The sequence below is a fragment of the Octodon degus genome, unplaced genomic scaffold (assembly GCF_000260255.1).
Source record: "Octodon degus isolate 3935 unplaced genomic scaffold, OctDeg1.0 scaffold00002, whole genome shotgun sequence".
Taxonomy (NCBI): Eukaryota; Metazoa; Chordata; class Mammalia; order Rodentia; family Octodontidae; genus Octodon; species Octodon degus.
This window is the reverse complement of record NW_004524578.1, coordinates 36,547,642-36,567,996: the sequence shown is the minus strand read 5'-3', so window position 1 is coordinate 36,567,996 and position 20,355 is coordinate 36,547,642. Positions and strand designations below refer to the sequence as shown.

Here is a 20,355-nt window from a genome sequence, read left to right as displayed (position 1 = left end):
CAAAACCTGAATTCTGTTCCTCAGAAATCACAAGACAGGAGAGCTGGGTTTACTTTCCTTTCTGTCTTTTAAAGATCTGGGACACTTGCTATCTCACTAAATACTTGTTTTGTAGCATATAAAAATGAAAACAGATTGTAGGGCACAATTGTATAGGTTCTTTTAAAATGCAGTGTCAGAATAGTAAAACAGTGTAACTACATGGCTGAAATGAAGTTTCCTAGGAGAAAAGAGCTGTCTATGATGTTTCTATTGTGTTTGCTTCTTATTTTTCCTTTTGGCTAATTGCACCTTAGCAGCAGACACTTGTAGTGTGCTGATTTCCCTGACTTGTAAAATGGGAAAAATTAAAAATAAAAAATAAACATTTGTGAAGCTATCCGAGTCACATGCCTTGGCTAAACTGTGAGCATAAAGGCCTGTTTGACTTTGTTCCTCCTAGTGCAGCCTTGTTCATTTGCTTCTGTTATGGGACACACAGTCACACCTCCATGGAACTCCTTTATTTTGTTGAATCAAGTTCTTTCACTAATGACAATGCATGTTATGAACGTAATGAGTCAAATGTTCTAAGATTTGCACAACACAGCACTTCTCTAGGAGAAGTAAAATGTGAAATCCTCTGGTTATGTTTTAGCGATAGAGTACCAAGAAATTTCCTTATTTTGGAGAGAAATTACATAAGAATGCAATGAGACAGACTGTATTTGATGGAATCTTGCTTATCAAGTTCAACCCTTTACTAATAAGGTTTATGTTGGAAGTTGCTAAAAATTTTGTGGCTGATTTTTTTTTTGAAACTATGTTTTCTTTTTTATATGATCTTGCTGTATGTGAAACACTTAAAAATGGTTTTCTAGGCTGGGGAGATAGCTCAGTGGTCTAAGTGCCTGCCTGGCAAGTGCAGGGACCTCGGTTGTTCCCTGGTACCACATGCTGTGCTGGCCCTGTGCAGGGCCAGCCACCAAGACCAGGTGTGGGGGTGCACACCTGTAATCCCCGCACTTGGGAGGCTGAGACAGGAGGATCACTATGAGTATGGCCTGCGTAGCAAGATCCTATAACAAGGAAAAAAAAGAAAGAGAGAGGAAGAGAGGGAGAGAGAGACAGAGAGAGAGAGAGAAGGAGACAGAGAGAGAGAGAGAGAGAATTTTAAAGAAAAGAATATAAAAAAATAAAATTGTTTTCTAATATTTAAGATTTTTTAAAAGCTAATACAAATGTGTCTTTGGTTTAAGATTCAGAGAAATTCTTGTCTTGTGCAGTGAAGCAGTCAGGGGTAGACTGAAGGTTGGGAAGCACAGAGTGTGTCTGTCTCTTTTTATTCCTCTAGCATCTTCTAAACTTTCCTCTTTATTTCTGGTTTCTGACTTTGGTCATTGTGTTTCTTGCTGTGATTTTCTGTATGTGTCCTCTGTTTGGGACTCATTGGGTCCCTTGAATGTATCAGTTTGTGACCTTTTGTTCAATTTGCAAATACTTGGTGGAGAATCTTTTCAGATCCACAGCCTGCTTCATAAAACCAACTTGCATGTTTGTTTTTTCAGACTGTTCGGCAGTCTCACAAGTCCCTGAGGGCTGACGTTTTTCCAGTCCTTCTCCTCTCCATGGTTTATCCTGTTTTTAATCATTGTTCTTATGCTTTTAAATTCACTGGTTTCTTTCTCTGCAGAGCTGAGACTGCTATTGATAGAATCCTCTGTAGTTTTACTTTGGATATTGTGATTTTTATATTCTGAAGTTTAATGTGGATCTTTTTCATATCTTTTTAAATTATGTGTTTTTAATCTTTCAAATTATATTGAGAATAATTGTTGAACATAACTGTTCTAAATTTATAACATCCTTCTCTGTTCATTGAATCATCTCTCTCATTTCTCTGTTAATATTTCTACTGGATATAGATCACATTTTTCTATCTTTTTTGCATGCCTACTAATTGCATATTGGATGTCATATTGGTTGTGAATTTTATGATTTTAGGTGCCCAACATCTCTGTAGACTTTTAAATTATTATCAGTGGGGCAGTGATGTTATTTGGAATCAGTTTTATCATTTCAAGGATTATACAAAGAATTTTGACGGTGTGTCCAGAGAAGCCCTTAGTGTAGGCTTCATCTACCTCTACTAATAAGACAGTATCCTTCTGTGAGTTGTACCTTCTGTGTATTAGTAAGACATGGCAATCTGGGTGGTGATAAGGAACTAATCCCAGCCCTGTGAGGATCTCAGAAATCAATTCAGTTAGTACTTTCCAGTGGGTCTTTCACCAGCCTCGTGCTCTCCAGACATGATGCACAGATTAAGAAGGTCTCAAAGGAACTCCTGGGAACATCTTTAGCACTGTGTGTGTGTGTGTGTGTGTGTGTGTGTGTGCGCGCGCGCGCGCGCGCGCGCTCGCGTGCGCACAATTCTAGTACTCTACTTTAGGAATTATAGCCATGTCAGCCTCCTTCAAAGCTGGATTTGTTGTCAGCCCTCCTGATCTCAGGCATTCTTCCTGGCATCATGTGGTGATACTGGGGATCTCCTCATTTTTCTTCCTTTCTTTTGGGAATAAGTGGCCTAGACTGACAATTGTCTAAAATCTAGGAACTCTTCTTTGCTATATGCTGTCCACGTTCCTTGTTGTCTCAGACTGAGAGATAATTCTGTCCTGTGGCCCTCCTTCAAAACTAATATGTAACTGCTGCCTATATTCCTCATCTCTCAGTTCTTCCATAAGATCCTGAGCTTCCGCAAATTAGCCATTGGATAAGGATTTCCTCCTGGTTAGTGCAGACACCTCTTAGGCTTACAGTGTGAGTCCTTACTGGACATAACACTTCTGGCTCTGACCCCTCATAGGCTTTCATATAGCCAGCAGCTCCTGTGTTCCAAATGGACAGAACTCCCAGACTCACCTCAGCAAGCCATCCAGTGCCTCCCAGCTACCTCTGTAGGTACAGTGGATTCTTGAAAGAGAAGACACAGGACAGAGATTTGAATCAGGTCAGGCAATTTTGTGGCTCTTGGCAGCAAAAGAAGTTGTCGCTCTAACCTATGGCAAGGGAGTAACACCAAGAAAGAGACTATTTCCCTGTCTGAAGTGTTTTCAAGCTTGGCAAGATACATTCTTTCAACCCAACACTTTATGGACTAAATACCAACTGTGTGGTACAACTAAGTCAAATGGGAGTTCAGAGGAGAGATCAAGAAGAGTGTCTCTGAGGAGGTAGTGATCCGAACCAGGTGCAGAAAAATGAAGAGTGCAATGAAGAAGTTACCCAAAGTAGAAGGGATGATGTGATCAGAAAAGTCTGAGCAGAAGATGGCTCTGAGAAGAGAAGGTTTCCAGAAGACTGATATTATACAGTAAAAGCTGACACAAAAATCCGCCAGGAGAGTCCAGAAACAAAAGCAACATAAAGTTACTTCATGACTGCTGACAGAGGAAATGAGGCCATATACCAGAGTGCTAGCTGTGGAAATAGGAAAGCAGCATGGGAATCAAGGGAACATTCATAAATATTGTCAGATACTGACTGAAAAAGGAAGGGATTCCATGAAAGAAGAGGCCATTGAGATCTTTTGAGTTAGTTTTCAAGTTACTCAACAAGTATTTTCTCAGCACATGTGTGGCCATGTTGAATGTGAGCTACTTTTAAGAGAACTCATATCCCTCCAACATTTAGCCAGTGCAAGCTTAATCTAGGTTAGTGACCCTCAAAGATCACCATGTGTTGTAGAGTTTAAAATATACCTAGCACCCCTATTATATAAATTTGAATTTATAAATTATATATGAGTACTCCTCCATTATCAAATGTGTGAAAATAAATGTGACAAAATGAGATGCAGGGGCTGGGGAGATGGCTCAGTGGAATAAGTGCTTGCCTGGAAAGCACAGGGGCCTGAGTTCAATCCCCAGTTCCACCAAAAAAAAAAAAAAATGCAATTTCTAGTACTTTCTCATGCATCAGACATCCTCATGATTTCTGCAGCCTGCTTCTGAGACCATTGCTCTAGAGCCTGGAACAAGATGGGTTCAATCTCAGACTTTTACAGAAATGGTTACATCTCAGCATAATGCCTTAATAGTTTCGTTTTCCTTTTCTTTGTAGGCTGGCCTGTGGTTTTCAGGAGATGTAGAGATAAAAGCTCCAGAAAATCCCCTTGAGCCCTTGCCATTTAATAGGCAGGAACATCTTATAGAGGTAATGACCAATATCTTTCAAAAATTTATTACTGTAACATTGATTATTTTCTTTGTTTCTTCTACTGGGGAAATTTGCTTAGGATTCTGCTGTCACCAAGCTCCTTTGCTGTATCTCCAAAGGCAGCATTTTATGCTCACTACGGAGGCAGCCTAGAGAAGCTGTAGACAAAAAGGCCAAGGCCAGAATCTTAGAGTATTGCTGTGACCTTGCACAACTTCTGTGGCCTCTTTGGTTTCAAATCTGTCATGTAAATGTCCTCACAAGTCTAAAAGTTTAGGATAAGAGTCTATCACTTTACCAATAAATGATCTTTGTTCATATCTCTTTGATTTTAACCATCATAGCAAGTTTTTATATGTAATATTACCAATTTAGCTTACAAGAACTTACACCTTCATATTATTATCAATAGCAGCATTATTATTAGCCTTCATCACTGAGGCCACAATAGAAATCAGGGTCAAAACTCACTTGAGGACTTGAGTAGGTCTCTTTCCTTGCCAGGGTCTGTGTACCATATTGAAGGGAGGGTTTGGGCTACAGTCTAGGGGCCTTCTCAGATTCCCTTCTTTGCCACCCATACCTTGTAACTCAAGGCCTATTTCTCACTAAATCCCACAGGGTTCCTGGAACTAGGCTATTGCCTTAGACTTGGTTGACCTTAGAGACCCCAGCATTCATTGTAAGACCAAACTGCACCTAAAAATGGAACCCCAAGACATCTCTTGTTGCAGTTGTACCATGTGCTGCCTTGTGAGGCTCAACAAGGTGTGTCCTTGTGAGGCTCAACAAGTGTGTCATACTTTCCACACCTGAGCACTAAGTGACCTTCTCAGGGTTCAAGAAATCCTTAAGTTTTTCTTGAGAAAAGGTCTTTAATTTTGCATATTAAAATCCACAAGCATTGTTTTACTCTCTACTCAAAAACTTGTCCCTGGGACAGCATGTAACACCTTTTCATTCCTTCTGGCTGGCTTGTATTCATTAATACCAGCCTCTTGGTATGTGTGTTATTAATTCTTTATTTTCTGTCTTCCCTTCAAGAAAGTAAGCTCCTAAGAGCTGGGAAATTAATCTTTTAATTAACATTTTAAACATCCAGGAAGATCCAACCCTGACATATTAAACTTTTCAAGAAGTATTTGTTGAATAGAACAAGGTATGTTCACATTCAGTTTTGCCACTGCGCATTGATTGCCACATAGCTAGTGACTTGGTACAGTACCCATTATTATCTAGAGTTCCATCAATCAGAAATCCAGGCAACGTTTAAATGACTTCGCTGCTCATGATCAGCTCCAAGGTCACAACAAAGGTGTCAGCTGTGATCACAATCTTATCTGAGGCCAACTCCAAGATTGGACCTAAGAGTGGTTTCCTACCTTGGTTGTAGACAGAATGCAAATGCAGTGTAGGGCAGGGACCTTTAGGTCCTAGACCTTACCATGCCCTTGGCCCTCTCTATAGCATGATAACCCTTCTCCAGGACCAGAAAAAAAGAGCATCTCTTGGCTTCAAATTTTTCCCTTAAGACTTAGATCATTTTTGAAAAGACTAACCTAATTAGATCAGGTGCACAGCCAGGCTCTTTTTGAATTAGCTCAGAATCAGTGAATTGAGGACCTTACTTACTTCTGGGGGAAAAACCCTCCCTCTATTTTTGCCATAAGGTAACCTGTTCAAGGGGATGAGCCTTCTGGCATATTCCCAAGTCCCACCCTCACTTAAGGTGGGATGACACAAGGCAGGAGTTCCTGGGAGTCAGAACTTTTGTAAGCTTCTTAGGATTCTGCCTGCTACAATATCTTGAATGATCTTCAGGACATGTTTGCATCACCTTTCTTTAGCATTTAATGAATTATTTTAAATTCAAACCAATTAAAGAAATAGTCCATATATAAATTACAGAAATAATCAAATTATAATTATAGAAAAGCCCATGTATGAAGGGGTTTTTTTAATCAGTTATTGTTTGTTTGTTTATTTATTTATTTATTTATTTATTTATTTATTTGGTACAGGGTCTCACTGTGCAGCTCAGACTCCTAGTGATCCTCCTGTCTCAGCCTCCCCAGTTCTGTGATTAAGGTGTGTGTCATCATGCCTGTTTCAGTGGCCAGCTTTGCACCAGGGCCGAAGGCCAGCATGGCATGTAGTACCAGGGATCAAACCTGGGTCCTTGAGCTTGCAAGGCAGGCACTTAGACTGCTGAGCTATCTCCCCACCCAGTTATTTTATTTTTGTATGTTATTGCAATATGTAATATTCATTTTCCTAATGAAAATAATGATGACTTTTAACTGAATATCATTTATATGGCCAATTAAATGGAAAAGGTACTAAAAGGCAACTCTCCTGTGAAACAAATGGGACCTAACTACTCTTGGCCAATGCCATGGCTCTTGGCTCCCCTTTTGTATCTTGTCCTACTGAATATTTCCAAAATAACTCAAAAGCAAGTGGGAAGATGAAAATGCAATATCCTGAAGGAACCTAGTGACTGGATTCTTGTTCCCTAAAAATAGTAAGGGAATCCCTTATTGTCAGAGTGTTCATAAGTGTCTCCCCTTTTATTTTTAATGTCAAGTATCAGAAATTAGTTTCAAACTGTTATCTTCCTGTATACCTCATTAGATTTGTCCATAGCTCCAAGAATTGTTGATAACAAAGAATATCAATATGGAGATACTCTGCATTTAGGAAGTGCACAAGTGTAGGCGAAGAGCAACAATACTAGCTTGACTCTAGGCATGTGGAACATTACACAGCTTGAGAGCCTTCCACTTAGTCTGAAAGTTCATCTTAGAAAGATTCTCTGAGTCATTAAACACACTTCTGAGAAGAGCTGGTCAAGGAAGCCAGTAGTCTGCCCAAAAAGGGCTGTGTAGACACCTAGGTGTATTCTGTGTACCCCAGGGGTTCGCCCTCCACTTTATAGGGTTCTGGAGGATAATGGCCTCCTGAGCTCTAACTCTCATGCTGTCAGATTCATAGGACACTTCATCACTGTCATCTTAATCATTCAGAAAGATATCTGCTGGTGTTTAACACACTCTCTCCCCAGAGATACATCTACCCTGGAGGAAGTCACTTAGATTTAATAGTTGAGTAAGGAGTTCAGAGCAGATTACCCAGCTTAAAGGTTTAATGGCTGGAGTCCCAGCAGGTGTGCACATCATTCCTTTCCTTTTATTTAGACCCAGAAAAAACTGGGACAAAAATGTAAGGTTTAGAATCAGAACCTAGTTTTTGTTTGCTTGTTTTGTTTTTGCTGGATCACAGGCCAGGCTGAGCTGGCACAGCATTTGGTCCTGGGTTCCCTGTGCTTGCCTAAGCTTGCCTAAGCAGGTTCTTTAGACTGCTGAGCTATCTTACCAGCTCCCAGAACCCAGTTTTTCTGGATGAGCCAAAAGACATAGTGGGTCCGTGGTCTTATAGTCTCCTTCTCCTACTTAACGTTAGTCCCCACCACCCTTAATTAGTTCACTATTTCTTAAGTATCTTACTACCATTGACATAGTACTATCACATACCATTGACTTGGCATATTCTTTAGTTAAAATCGACCATTATACTTTTGATTTACTAATTCAATATACTTAGAAGGTAACAACTCAAAGCTCCTGGAGGGATTCTTCTTTGTCCTATCTATGCATTGACTCCTAGAGTGCATTCATTTTCTCTCCCTGTGTAACAGTTCTTCTTCATGCTGTTTGCTGATTGTGAGAAGGATCCACCCCAGGTGGACTACACTCAGATGCTACTGTATTTTGCGTGCCACCCGGACATGGTAGAAGGGATCTACAGAGCCCTCAGTGTGGCTATTGGAACTCATATCTTCAGACAAGTTGAAACCCCTATGCTGGCTCAAGAAAAGGTAATGACATTCCAGAAATGGATGAACTCTGGGTTATGGAGAAGGATGGCAGGAATTTCAAAACTCCTGACAGCACTGACTCTGTTGTGTGCCTCTTTGTTTCTCCCAAAGTGCTAACAGTGTTCACAATGTTGTATACACAAAATCTTCAAATGCATTAAAAACTGGGAACCCAAATTCTATCAAATACTTTTACTGTATTGGAGATTGAACCTATGGCTTTCCCACTAACCTGTATGCCCAACCTGCTGTTTGCTTCTTTGTTTGTTAGGTTTAGTTGTTTTTCAGATAAGTCTTAAGTCAATAAATTGCCCAGGATGAGCTCAAATTTGCAATCTCTTACTTTAGGCTTCTACAGTGCTAGGATAAGAGGTATTAGGCTCCATAACATGCTATTAAACATTTTGTAGTGAAATCAAACTCTGTTAAAGATTTTTTTTTTTTTTTGGTGGAACCAGGGATTGAACTCAAGGCCTTGCGCTTGCCAGGGAAGTGCTTATTCCACTGAGCCATCTCCCCAGCCCTAAGATTTCTTGATGGACTCAAACTTTGCTTTGGGAAGCACAGGCTTTATTTGGTAGGAAGTACTTATTCTGATAAATGAAAAAGAGTTGGGTATCAAACCAGTCTGTCTTACTGTATGCAAATTTTATCTGAAACAAGCTCAGGCCACAGGTACATCCTATACATGAGCTGTTTCTCCTTGCACGGCTGGTCTGCCACACCACCTTGCCTTGGAGGCAGATGATTACTGATACAGGGAAAATAAGTTTCCAACCTGCTAGATGTTCCATGCAAGTTTATGTTCTCTAAAACTGCAGAATAAATTTCAGGAACAACTGAGGTTTAAGAGTAAAACATATTTACTGGGGGAAAGAAATCTTCTGTCCAAGAGAAGGACAGAAGGAGTCCCAAGTGGGTTGCCTGCCTTTTCTAGGGATTTTTATAGAACAGGTATACATGTGAGACGTTTTCAAGGTGGAAACATGGGAATTTGCAAGGTGGACATGAAGTGAGACAAAACTATGGTCAACCAATAAGATTGTAAGTATAATTGCTCAGATAACATTGATTAAATTAGGTTCATCTGGGGAAGCAATTCATGCAGGAGGTGGGCATGAATGTAGAACAGGACTTTTCCTACAGAGGGTTGGGTTAGTCACTCTTCCTGCCTTTTTCCACGTGCTAGATACCTATTTAAAATATCAGTTCCTGGGCCAGTGAGATAGCTCGGTGGACTAAGTGCCTGCTTAAGTGCAGGGATTGGGGTTCGATCCCTGACACCACATACCTTTTTGGCCCCACCCTCAGGCACACTGAGCAGGCCACCAAGTCCGGGAGTGGTGGTGCATGCACGTAATCCCAGCACTGGGGAAGCTGAAAACATGAAGGTCACTACGAGTCCAAGCTACACAGTGAGACCCTATACCTAACACATTAAAATAAAATAAAATATCAATTGCTGATATCCATCCCTATGGAGGTATGTGGGTGTATTTGTTTCGCCTTTTGTTTGAGGTCTAGCCACAGCAGAGGTGCCTGTTTCCCCAGCAGCTGCGAGGCATCTCTTCTTCTGCTCTGACATCTCCCAGGGCCTATCCCTGTCTTACTGCCTATACTTCTATCTAAATTAGCTGCCTACAACAATATGGACTAAAATGGCTGCAAACTGCGCACCATATATGCCTTTCCTCCTTTAACTCCAGGTGTTTTTGTCTCAGCAATGAGAAACTTCACAGAACACTGAATGTGTAGCAGTGGACCAAAAATCATTTCAGGCAGCAGACGGACAAGCCATAATAAAATTAATAAAATATGGATGGCATCAAGTGGTGCCTTAAAAGAAATAATAGCTTTGATTAAAAATGGTCAAGATATGCTTCATCCAAACACCAAACTCCCAAAATGAATGTAACTATGATATATAATAAATAAGCAGTAATACAGAAGAAAGGAGAGAGAAAAATACAGAAGTTGGGGTAGGTGGTGAGAGAAGGTCTCTTTGTGCAATGCCTGAAGCAGGCTTGGAAAAAGCAGATGAGCTGCAGGACATTGTAAGAGGGAGAAAAAGTGGAAAAGTCCCACCAAAGGCTATTTCTGGTGTGTTCTCACGAATAGAGAGCTGACCGGAAGAGAGTTGGGTGAAAGAGTAAGGGGGAGAAGAGCTGAGGGAGCCAGGGCAGCTTGAACTTTACCTCCACTCTGCGCCAGATGAGAGGTTACAAGAAGGGCACAGTATCCTGACTGAAAATCTCTTGGGATCTCTCTGCCTGCTCTGTTAAGAACACCTTGTGATGGGCAGAGATGGAGAGAAGAGATCTAGTAATTTATACGTTTAATCTAGTAATTTAATACTAGATTAAATACTAGGCATTTAATCTAGTAATTTAATAAGCCTTTGCTTATCCATTGACTCCTGCTGCTAAATCATTTTTACCTCCTTCTTGGATTAATGGGAAATTTTTTTTAAATATATTTGGTACAGGGCCTCACTACACAGCTCAGACTCATAGTGATCCTCTTGTTTTCAGCCTCCCCAGTGCTGGGATTACAGTGTGCCGCCACGCCCGGACTCAGTGGCCAGTTCAGCACACCCAAGGGCAGGGCCAGCATGGCATGTGGTGCTGGAGATGAAAACTGATCCCTGTGCTTGCCTAAGCAGGTGCTTATTCCACTGAGCTATCTCACCTGCCCTGGGATAAAGTACTTTCAAACAGCAGTGATGGATCACTGCTTTCAAACGATACTGTGAAAGGCAGGAGGAAGGGAAAGAGGGAGAGTTGGGAATCCAAGGTATAGCAGAGAAAGGCAAACATTCCAGGCAGGAAAAAGCAATAGCAGGATCCAGGATGATGCCTGCAGCATCTGGGAAAGATCAGGGAAAAGGAAGCTGTACTAGAGACGTTACAGCAGCAACCAACAGCTACCTCAGTGGGTGATGACCAGGTAGTAGAAGATGCAGCATCCATGTTGTTCCTAATCTCTCATTTGCTTTGGGAGAGGTCAGCGCTCCCACCTAGCAGCTCCCCTTGAGTTCTGTTCTCAAGAGGGCTTCTAAAATCCAAGGATACTATACATGAACCAAACCACAAAAAACCAAATGTGGGCATGAGGTGAGACAAGGTACCGCAGGTTTGGCCCCTCAGAGACCTGGACCTGTTCCTGACTTGGAATAACCCTAGAGGCCTTTGGAAGCCAGCAGCCCTCCACCTCCTCCATTCTCACTTGCCCTTGGTCTTCACCAACATGTCTCCAATGACACTGCTCAATGTTTCGGCCCTTTCTAGCTGTGTCCCAGATTCCCGGGCAACCTCCCCTCAGGTGGTCACAGACGCTATCGCAGAAATAGCACCTCCAACTACGCATTTTCACTCCCAGGTTATTCAGTCAGACCTCTGCTTTTGATCTCTGTAAAAACAACTGAAAATTTTGCACCTCCACCCCCCAGTGCTCTTATTTCATTCTTTCTTATCTCTGCTGCTTATACTGATCTTATTCAAGGTGGCTTAGACATGCTGCGTAAAACCATGACTTCTTGAGTAGTTTAAAAGAAGCTCAAGAGTAAGGTGTTCTCTTCAGTAATGGACTAGTCCTGCCAAATCTTTAAATAAAAGGACGTTATAGGAAAATTCATTTTTCAGACGGGGGGGTTGTCATGCTGGTATTTAACAAATTATGAGCTTGACTCTTCTACATTGCAAAACTCTTACAAAAAATATTTCAGCAGGAGTGTTTAAGGCCTTTGGGGTTCAAAGTTTCCCAAAGGCCTTTGGGTTTCATTCTGTTCTTTGATGTTTTGACTGTATTGTTCCCCAAGGCTGACCTTATTTTCTGCCTTCTGAGGCGTGCAGCTGAGCTGATTGATCAAAACGCATGGCCAGGAGTGCATTTATTAGACACTGTTGAGGCCTGTGTTAGAGAATTAGCCACATACAACACAGCACTCGACTGTGCCACTGGTCCCCTTGCTTAGAGGATAATGAGACTCTGTGGAATCGGGCCAGTAGTGGCTATTTATTCACAAGCACTGGCTTTTCTTCCAACTAGCATCACTGGTTTTGTTTCTATAGACACATTCAAATTTGCTGTCACCCAGAGCCTTTGTTGGAGAGAAGGCTCCCATCCTTCCATGCCCTTCAGTCGCCTAAAGGGCTGATCTGGCTTCTTCGATCTGATCAGGATTTCTGTACTCTTCCTCCATCCCAATGAGCCACTTAAATCGGTTCTGCTTCAACCCCAGACATCAAAACTAGCAAAATATTTTAAAAGAAACTTCTGACATTAATAAACTAAGGGTTCTTCTTGCAAAAATGTAAGAAATAAATGGTTACCCTTTCAATTAAAAATGTGTTTATGTAGTAATCCTTATACCAACATTTCCAAAAATAAATCTCTCCGTAATTATTGAAACAACTACAGAAAGACCAGATTTTTCCTTTGTTTAATTTTGGAATTTCCTGCTCACCTTAACACCCAGTCATTTCTTCGCCCATAGATTCTGAGCTTACCTTGCCTACTCTGAGCCTATGTTACCTGTTCATTCATTCTATGTTCACTCAGCAATGTATTTTACATCCTAGGTCCACTTTACTATGCTACATATTCTTTTTTCTTCTTCTTTATCTATGTATTTGCTATAGGGTTTCACTATGTAGCTCAGACCCATAGTGATTCTCCTGCTTTCAGCCTTCTCAGCACCAGGATTACAGGCATGTGCCACCACGCCTGGACTCGATCATCAGCTCAGTGCATCCGGGGGGGGTGCCACCACTGCATGCGGTGCCAGGGATCGAACCCCGGTCCCTGTGCTTGCCTAAGCAGACCCTTAGTCCACTGAGTTATCTCTCTGGCCCACTGTACAAAATATTCTATACCCCATGATATTATTATTGTTATTATTATTATTATTATTTTAATGTATTTAGTACAGTCTACAGGGTCTCATGACACAGATTGGACTCATAGTGATTCTCCTGTTTTCTGCTTCCCAAGTGCTGGGATTACAGGTGTGTGCCTCCATGCCCAGTCTCAATTGCTGTCTCTGCACGCCCCCTGGCTGGGGCCAGTGCAGCACATGGGGACCCAGTCCTTGTGTCTGCCCAAGGAGGCTCTTTAATCTGCTGAGCTATCTGGCCAGCCCTATCCCATGATGTTATTGATGAGAAGCAAGTATGCTAATTTTCAAGATTCCTAGGTGGTGACACTTAAGCCTACTTCACATTCCTACCAAGAGTCATTTCCAATTATTTAAAGAAGTTTCATAACATATTGAAAATATGTTTCAATATGTAATTTGTCATCCTTTAGCATTCAATTAAATCCCCAATCTAACTAAGGACTTAGGACCTCAACTAAAGCAAAAGCAAAGGAACCTGTCTTCATTACACCACTGCACTGCCCACTGTTCCTCCATGGCCCTTGTGAGAATAAACGGCCACCAAACACTTAATTTTGCATCATGTCATTCATTTTTACACCTGACATTTACTTATTTGCAGAGAACTTGTACAATCTATGCACTTACTACTCCAACTGAAGTAAAAATGTTCACTCTTTCAAATTAGTGTTTTTCCTTTCTTCAGAAAAGAAAACCAGAACTCAACTTTTCTCTGATATCTGGGCAACTACATTTCAAAACACTAATTGTCCTATGGGAAATCATCAAACATTTATTACCTTATCTTCAGAAAGTACACAACCAGACACACACAAAAATTTAATGTAAAGAGTCGAAAGCATAAAATAAATGATCAGGCCCTCTGCTCTACTACTACTATTAACTCTTTAATGTACCTGTGCCCTGCATTTTTGTTAGTAAGGATAGATCATATAACAAGATAAAGCTCTTAATACATTTATTACTTCACTTTCTAGGGTTTTTTAGTAATACAAAGGATTGAACCTAAGTTCTTCACATTGAGCTCTGTACCCAGCCCTAGTATAATTGTTTATTTGTGGATAGGTCTCATTAAGTTGCCAGTGTGAGTTCAAACTTGGATTCCTCTTGCTTCATCATTAAGATTAATATACTTAATCTTGTATATTAAATATTATTCTATACCATACTTTTCATTGCAGTATGGATTCCATCACAAAATATAATTTATATCACCATTCACCCATTTTTCATTTTAAAGAGAATAATTTTTTTTTTCAGAACTGGGGATTGAACTCAGGCCCTTGCACTTGCCAGGGAAGCGCTTATTCCACTGAGCCATCTCCCTGGCCCTGAGAATAAAATTTAAAAAAACATTTAAAATGATACAGTATTTCAAAACAAGATAGTAGGAAATTAACGATCATTGTTATGTATTGTTACCTTCAAAGTAGTTGTTCAGATTATCCAATTATACAAAAGTAAAATTAGGTAAAAAAATTAAGTATTAACTGTTCCTTTCAACAAACCAATGCAATTAAGTGGTAAAATTATCTTAGCTGTCTTGTATATATAGATATATTCCCCCTTCCTTCTTTTTTTCTTTTCTCCTTTCCCTCATCCCTGTTAGTCTTTCATTTTGAACAGTTTCTTTCCCTTTCCTAATATCTATTATATCTTTCCAATTTTATTGATGCATTCAGTTTCTTACACTGAGGAGACCATATGATGTTCACATATGTGGGTCTGATTTATTTCACCCACTGTTATTAAATCACAGATGGTCTAGTTTTGTTTCAATATCAAATGCACATCCACATTGACATCTTCATGACCACTCCTGTTTATTCAGGATTAATCCTTAGAGCCATAATCAGTAAGGCAAAGTGTAGGAATATTTTTCAGGCTTTTTTAAAATTAAATTTATTGAGAAACAAATAGCAATGAGGCAGTTTCAAAACAGGTTAATACAACAGTTACAACAATTAATACATTGCATATTGTTGCCTTCGTAGTAGTTATTCATAGGACAAGATTAAGGCATGATTTCCTGTCCAAACACTATCAGTACAAATCTTTCTTCTCATTGAATTAAGAGAAAGTAGCTGTAGATCTATACTAACTATTTTGTATATACAGATACAAAATGGTCCTTTATTTATATCCCCTTTTTTGTTTAGTTTTGCCAGAGATGGGCATTCCAATTTCTGTACCCAAAATGCAAGTGTCTTAGTTGAAGACTGCTAGCCCAGTTTCAAAGAGCAGCAGTAACAATTTCAATTGTTTTCTTAAATATTTGATTATCTTCATATTTTTCTAAGGTTTTTCTCAGTTTATCTTTTAGTATCTGAAAAAGTATCTCCAAATCTATCAAACTTGAGAAATTAATTTGCCATAAATCAATTTGCTCAACTGTAATCAATTCAAAAGTAAATCCTGTTTTAATTCTATATATTCATGGTCAGCGCTTTAGCATCATGCATACTAGTGTATTCCAGTAGGCATTTCTTGAGGGATTTGATAAACCTAGCAGTGTAGTAAGCTCAAAAGCATATAAAGACGTGAAGACAAATAAGGCACATCCCACAGTAAGACCATCTACACTACAAGCAGAATTGTCCTAGGATGTTGACAACTATGACAAGTGTGATGTGTGGGTGTTCTCTGAATATCTGTGTGTACTTCAGTCTGACTTCATGTTCCTGCTGCTCACTTTTGCAGACCTCCTTCTCTTCTATGGGTCCCACTGATGATATTCTCAAACTTGATGAAAATGATGGAAGAGAAAGAAGAGAACGGAAAGAGGGGAGAGATGAAAGGGAGCCAAAGGAAAAAGAAGCATCTGCAAAGGCAAACACTGAAAAGATTTCCATGGAAAAACTGCTCACAGTATTCCGAGGAGGAAGTGAGGCACAGGATACTAACAGATTCGCCAGACACCTGAAGATAAAGAACATTTATACAGAGGTTGGTTAGACTACTTGAGGTATAATATAAAACAAGAATATTATAAAACTTTCAGGTTTATTACAGTAAAAGACACACTGCCATTCATATTCTTTAAAATGCTTCCTTTTTCTTTGCATACATTTATTCCATCATTCTTGCTACTTTCTCAAACTATAGTGCAAGTGCTCTTTTGTGTTATTGTGCTGTGATGGCTTGTCTCCAAGTCCTGCATCAATTAAAATTATTTCCCTTATATTATCACTTGGACTTTGGGAAAAAGCCAGAAGTCTCATGGAACAGGTCTCATAAATGATGTGGACAGGGATATGTCATAAGATCCTATGGTCCCATCTTCTGTTGGATGGCACTGGGCAGCAGCATTCATTGTATTTTGACCACATTTTTTAAGACACTCAAGAAGAGGATTTCCAGAACTGCTTCAGAAAGTCACAAGACCAATAGGAAAAGTATATTTGAAGCTAGAGAGACTATTTGAAGGGAGATTAGTGGCAGTATGCCTTTCATTGCAATATTTTTTAATTTAGACATTCACTATATATTTCAACTGCCCCTTGTACATTAGAAAGGTTGCTCTCAATTCCAAGTATGTTCTCACAGAATTGCTCTGAGGAAAATATATATCATATATCTATCATTGCATAGAAGTCATTGGAATGCTTTTAATAAATAAAACTATTCTTTAATATCTGCCAGATTTTAAGTTAATTGACTTCATTTTTGTTCTTTAAAGAATTTCCAAAAGACATTTCAAGACCTAGGTGTCAAGAATGTGGAACTGATTGAAATTGCTCTTCTTTTGAAACATCCTTTCATTCAAGAACTGATTGAAAATTATTCAGACTATACAATTCCTGTAAGTATGGCCAAAACCAATCCTAATTTGAGTGGGCTTAGGCTCGAGGTTTGCTGGGCATTCCTAATGTAGGCTGGGAAGGAAGAGTAAGAGCTAAACTTGGTTTGAGAGATCAGCCTACAATGCCCAGAGGATGGCAAGCTCACTCATAATTGAAGCAGCTCTCAATTTTTTTTGGTCTTCTGGGTCTGCCTCAGCAATGCCATGGGCCCAGCTGGGTATGAAAACAGAAGATGGTGTTGAGTGACAGTTAAAGCTGGGTAGATGGACCATTGGGCTTCTCCATCATTTTCTAGCCACAGAATGAGACTAACATAAATAGAAGCACATGACAGGTAGGACCCCTCTTGCAAGAGAGAACTAACCAAGACCATGGCTTCCAGCCACACACTGCCAAATTCACCTTAATCAAATTATGGTACATTGTCTATGTAGTGGAAGTTGTACCACATGAAAAAGTCCGGGTGCTAGTTTCATGGGGAGACTGTATACAAGACAGGTAAAGCAAGGACAAAGCCCAGAGTGAACAGCCAACCCAGCAGAAGAAAGGATGAACTGCTATTCAAAGACCACACAGTAGCAAAACGAAACTAAGCCAAACATGGTAATTATACATTTAACATGGCAAGTCCCAGGACCCTAAGGCAGGCAGAAGCTGACACCAGTCCCCTATCAGAATAGAGCAAGTTGCTATCATCCTCTGCATTTATGACTTAATAGTATAAAGTCTCTCTATTTGATTTACACTATTTGTTTAACTATTGAGTTTTGTGAGTTTGAAATAAAAGCATGTCAATTTTGGTAAATTGAAGGTAGTCAAAGCAAATATCCTAATTTCTCAGTGATATCAAAGTTATTTTTGCAGATTTTTGTGTCTAGAAATGAAACTATCAAAACATAAGTATCTTTATACCTAAATTTATTTGTTCAAAATTGTTGATCCTTTATTGTATGATTTTTATTGTCTGTATTAGCACTCATTGAAATTGATTCCATTCACACAAGCAGCTATCAAGACTCTAGGCATGTATCATTATAATATGATGCTTTTAACTGTTTTTGGAAAGATACATAGCGGGATCAAATGGGAATTTCTAGTTTTGGTTTTCTGTGGAATCTCCATAGTGATTTTTTTTGTTATACTAGTTTACATTCCCACCAAAAATATAGAAGGGGTCCTTTATCCCCACATCCTCACAAGCATTTGTTTTTATTTGGTTTTTTGATGACAGCTATTCTTTCTGGGATTAGATGTAATCTTAGTGTTTTTTAATTTGCTTTTTTCTAATGGCCAGTGATGTGGAACATTTGCTATGAATTTATTAGCCAATTGTACCTCTTAGGAGAAGGGTCTGTCCTAGAATCCATAATGTTAAATGAAATATCCCAGACCAGACACATAAGCTTAAATATTACATGGTTTCTTTCTTAAGACAAACACAAAGTATAAATAAAAAGAAAGAACTCAGACAGGTAACAGTAAACAGGAAGGTAAACCTTTCTCAACTGGAAAGAGGGTCAATAAGATGAAGGGATTGGGAGTGAAGACAGGGAAAGGAGAGCAGAAAAGGAATGAGAATGTGTTATATGTGTGCACCAGCATCCCACACAGAATATGAACATCATGTACTCCAAAACTGTACTCATAAAAGTGGAAGCAAACAAGTATGACACTGAGAACACCTACAAGTGAAGTATAGTTGCATATAAAAACACAGCTCCTGGAATCAGAAAATCGTTAGACTGAAAATCGTGTGCACCACTTACTAGCTGCCTTAACTATCTTCTAATCCGGGCTGTGTCATCTTTTAAATGTGTGTAACAGTCCTTCCTCATTAAAGGGTCCCAGTGAGGACTGAGTGAGATCATGCATGTAAAAATCGTTGGCATTTTATCTGACGTGGACAGTGCAACATAAAAATGGTGGCCCTTGGGGTTACTTCTCAATGCCAAGCACCTACCGCTAAGACCAGTACATGAGCTGTTACTGTCAAATAAATTCCGCATCTGTGTGCTTTGCAAGACACCGTCTGCATGCATGAGTTGCAAGAGAAGAACATAAGTTAAGGCAACAAAGTGTGATACGGTAACAATTCAAAATATGACTGCTTTTGTGTGCTGGAAACATGGAGAGATTCTTCCCAGGAAAGAGTAAGCTAGGTCTTGAAAGATAGCAAGCATTTTGGAAACTGAGGAGAAATGAGAGGGACCACCTGGATTTTGCTGTTGAGGAGAGAAGGAGGCAGCATCCTAGATGAAAGAGGGATCTGGGTCAGATGTAGAAGCCAGTCTGTGTGGAAAGAAAGATCAGACCCGCCCCCCCCGCAAAAGGCCTTCTGTAAAGGCTGTAGAAACAGAAGTTTGCAATGGACTTGGAACGCAACACAACATGAATAGCCTCCTAAAGACCCCTATAACATAATACTGATGTAAAAATATTTTGTTAAAAGACACAGCATGTCATTTTTTTTTCTTGAAGGAGGTAGGTTCCATAGGCCCATCATTAGACTACAGTTAATTGTACAAATTCTATTCAAGAAATGTGTCTTATTTTTAAGCAGCAAAATAACTCACCAAATTTGCAGGATTATAATATGATTTATTTGCTATTACCAAGAACAAGTAAGAGTGTAAGGTGATGCCACAATTACTTTCTCACCTAATGGGTAGAAAACTTTCTGCAAAGTCTAGGTAACTTGGGAATATCATCAGTATGACCATGGGAGCTAAACAGAACTCATTTTCAGAGAAGATTCTTTTTAGCATTTTACCTGAGGAAGGAAACCATAGCACAGAGCTATTCCCGAAGAGATGCTCACCTCCCAGGGAAAGTTGAAGACCACAGGACTATTTAAAGTTAGATTCTACCCACATTTAGGATGGAATTTGTCAATTTGCAGGGTGCCTCAGTGAGCTACTATTGCTATGTTGTATAGAACAGTCTCTCTGTGCAGGACAGTCTCAAACTTAGCCAGATGTCCTACATCTCACTCAGGCCCCTGCCCAGTATATTCCAGGAGCATCTTGATGTATTCATCACTAAAAATGCCTCCGCAAACTCCCTAAATCTTTCCTGCCATCCAATATGGAGGCCTTTTTTTCAGTACTGGGGATCATACTTGGGACCCACTTGCTAAGCAGGCACTTATGCCACTAAGCCATCTCCCGGGCCCTCCTGCCGTCCAAGACCTCTCTCGCTGAAATCCATCTGCCTGCCATCCTGCGGGATGCCAGTGCCTTTGTGCCAGCATCACCTGACACATCCTGTCCTGCACTGTTAATCCATTACCAGAGTGCTTCCTTGCACTATGCCCACGTCAGCTCCTTTGGCTCTTGATCCACTTGCCCTTCACATCTCCCTCAGTGCTCTGAGAAATCAAGTGAAAGCACAGGAAACTTCTGCAGTAAGAACTCATTCATATGACAGTAAAGCACGAAGAGTTGGGTTGATAGCCCTGAAAGCCTAAATCCTCATATTTAAAATAAAAGAGGATCCCTTTCCAGTAAGGTACTCCATTCTCATTTTTGCTAACAAGAAGGAAGGGAAGGAGGGAGGGAGGGAGAAAGGAAAGAAGGAAG

General features: G+C 40.0%; 1 protein-coding gene across 3 annotated transcripts in view; it reads left to right on the top strand.

Moving 5' to 3' along the window:
- Nucleotides 1-20,355, top strand: part of Spef2 (sperm flagellar 2) — a 224,325-nt gene that overhangs the window by 187,656 nt on the left and 16,314 nt on the right. For all 3 annotated transcript variants that reach the window (XM_023712040.1, XM_023712034.1, XM_023712033.1), the window contains 4 exons: nt 4,105-4,197; nt 7,898-8,077; nt 15,675-15,920; nt 16,654-16,776. In XM_023712040.1, the coding sequence (XP_023567808.1) occupies nt 4,105-4,197; nt 7,898-8,077; nt 15,675-15,920; nt 16,654-16,776 (642 nt within the window). The remainder of the gene's footprint in view (nt 1-4,104; nt 4,198-7,897; nt 8,078-15,674; nt 15,921-16,653; nt 16,777-20,355) is intronic.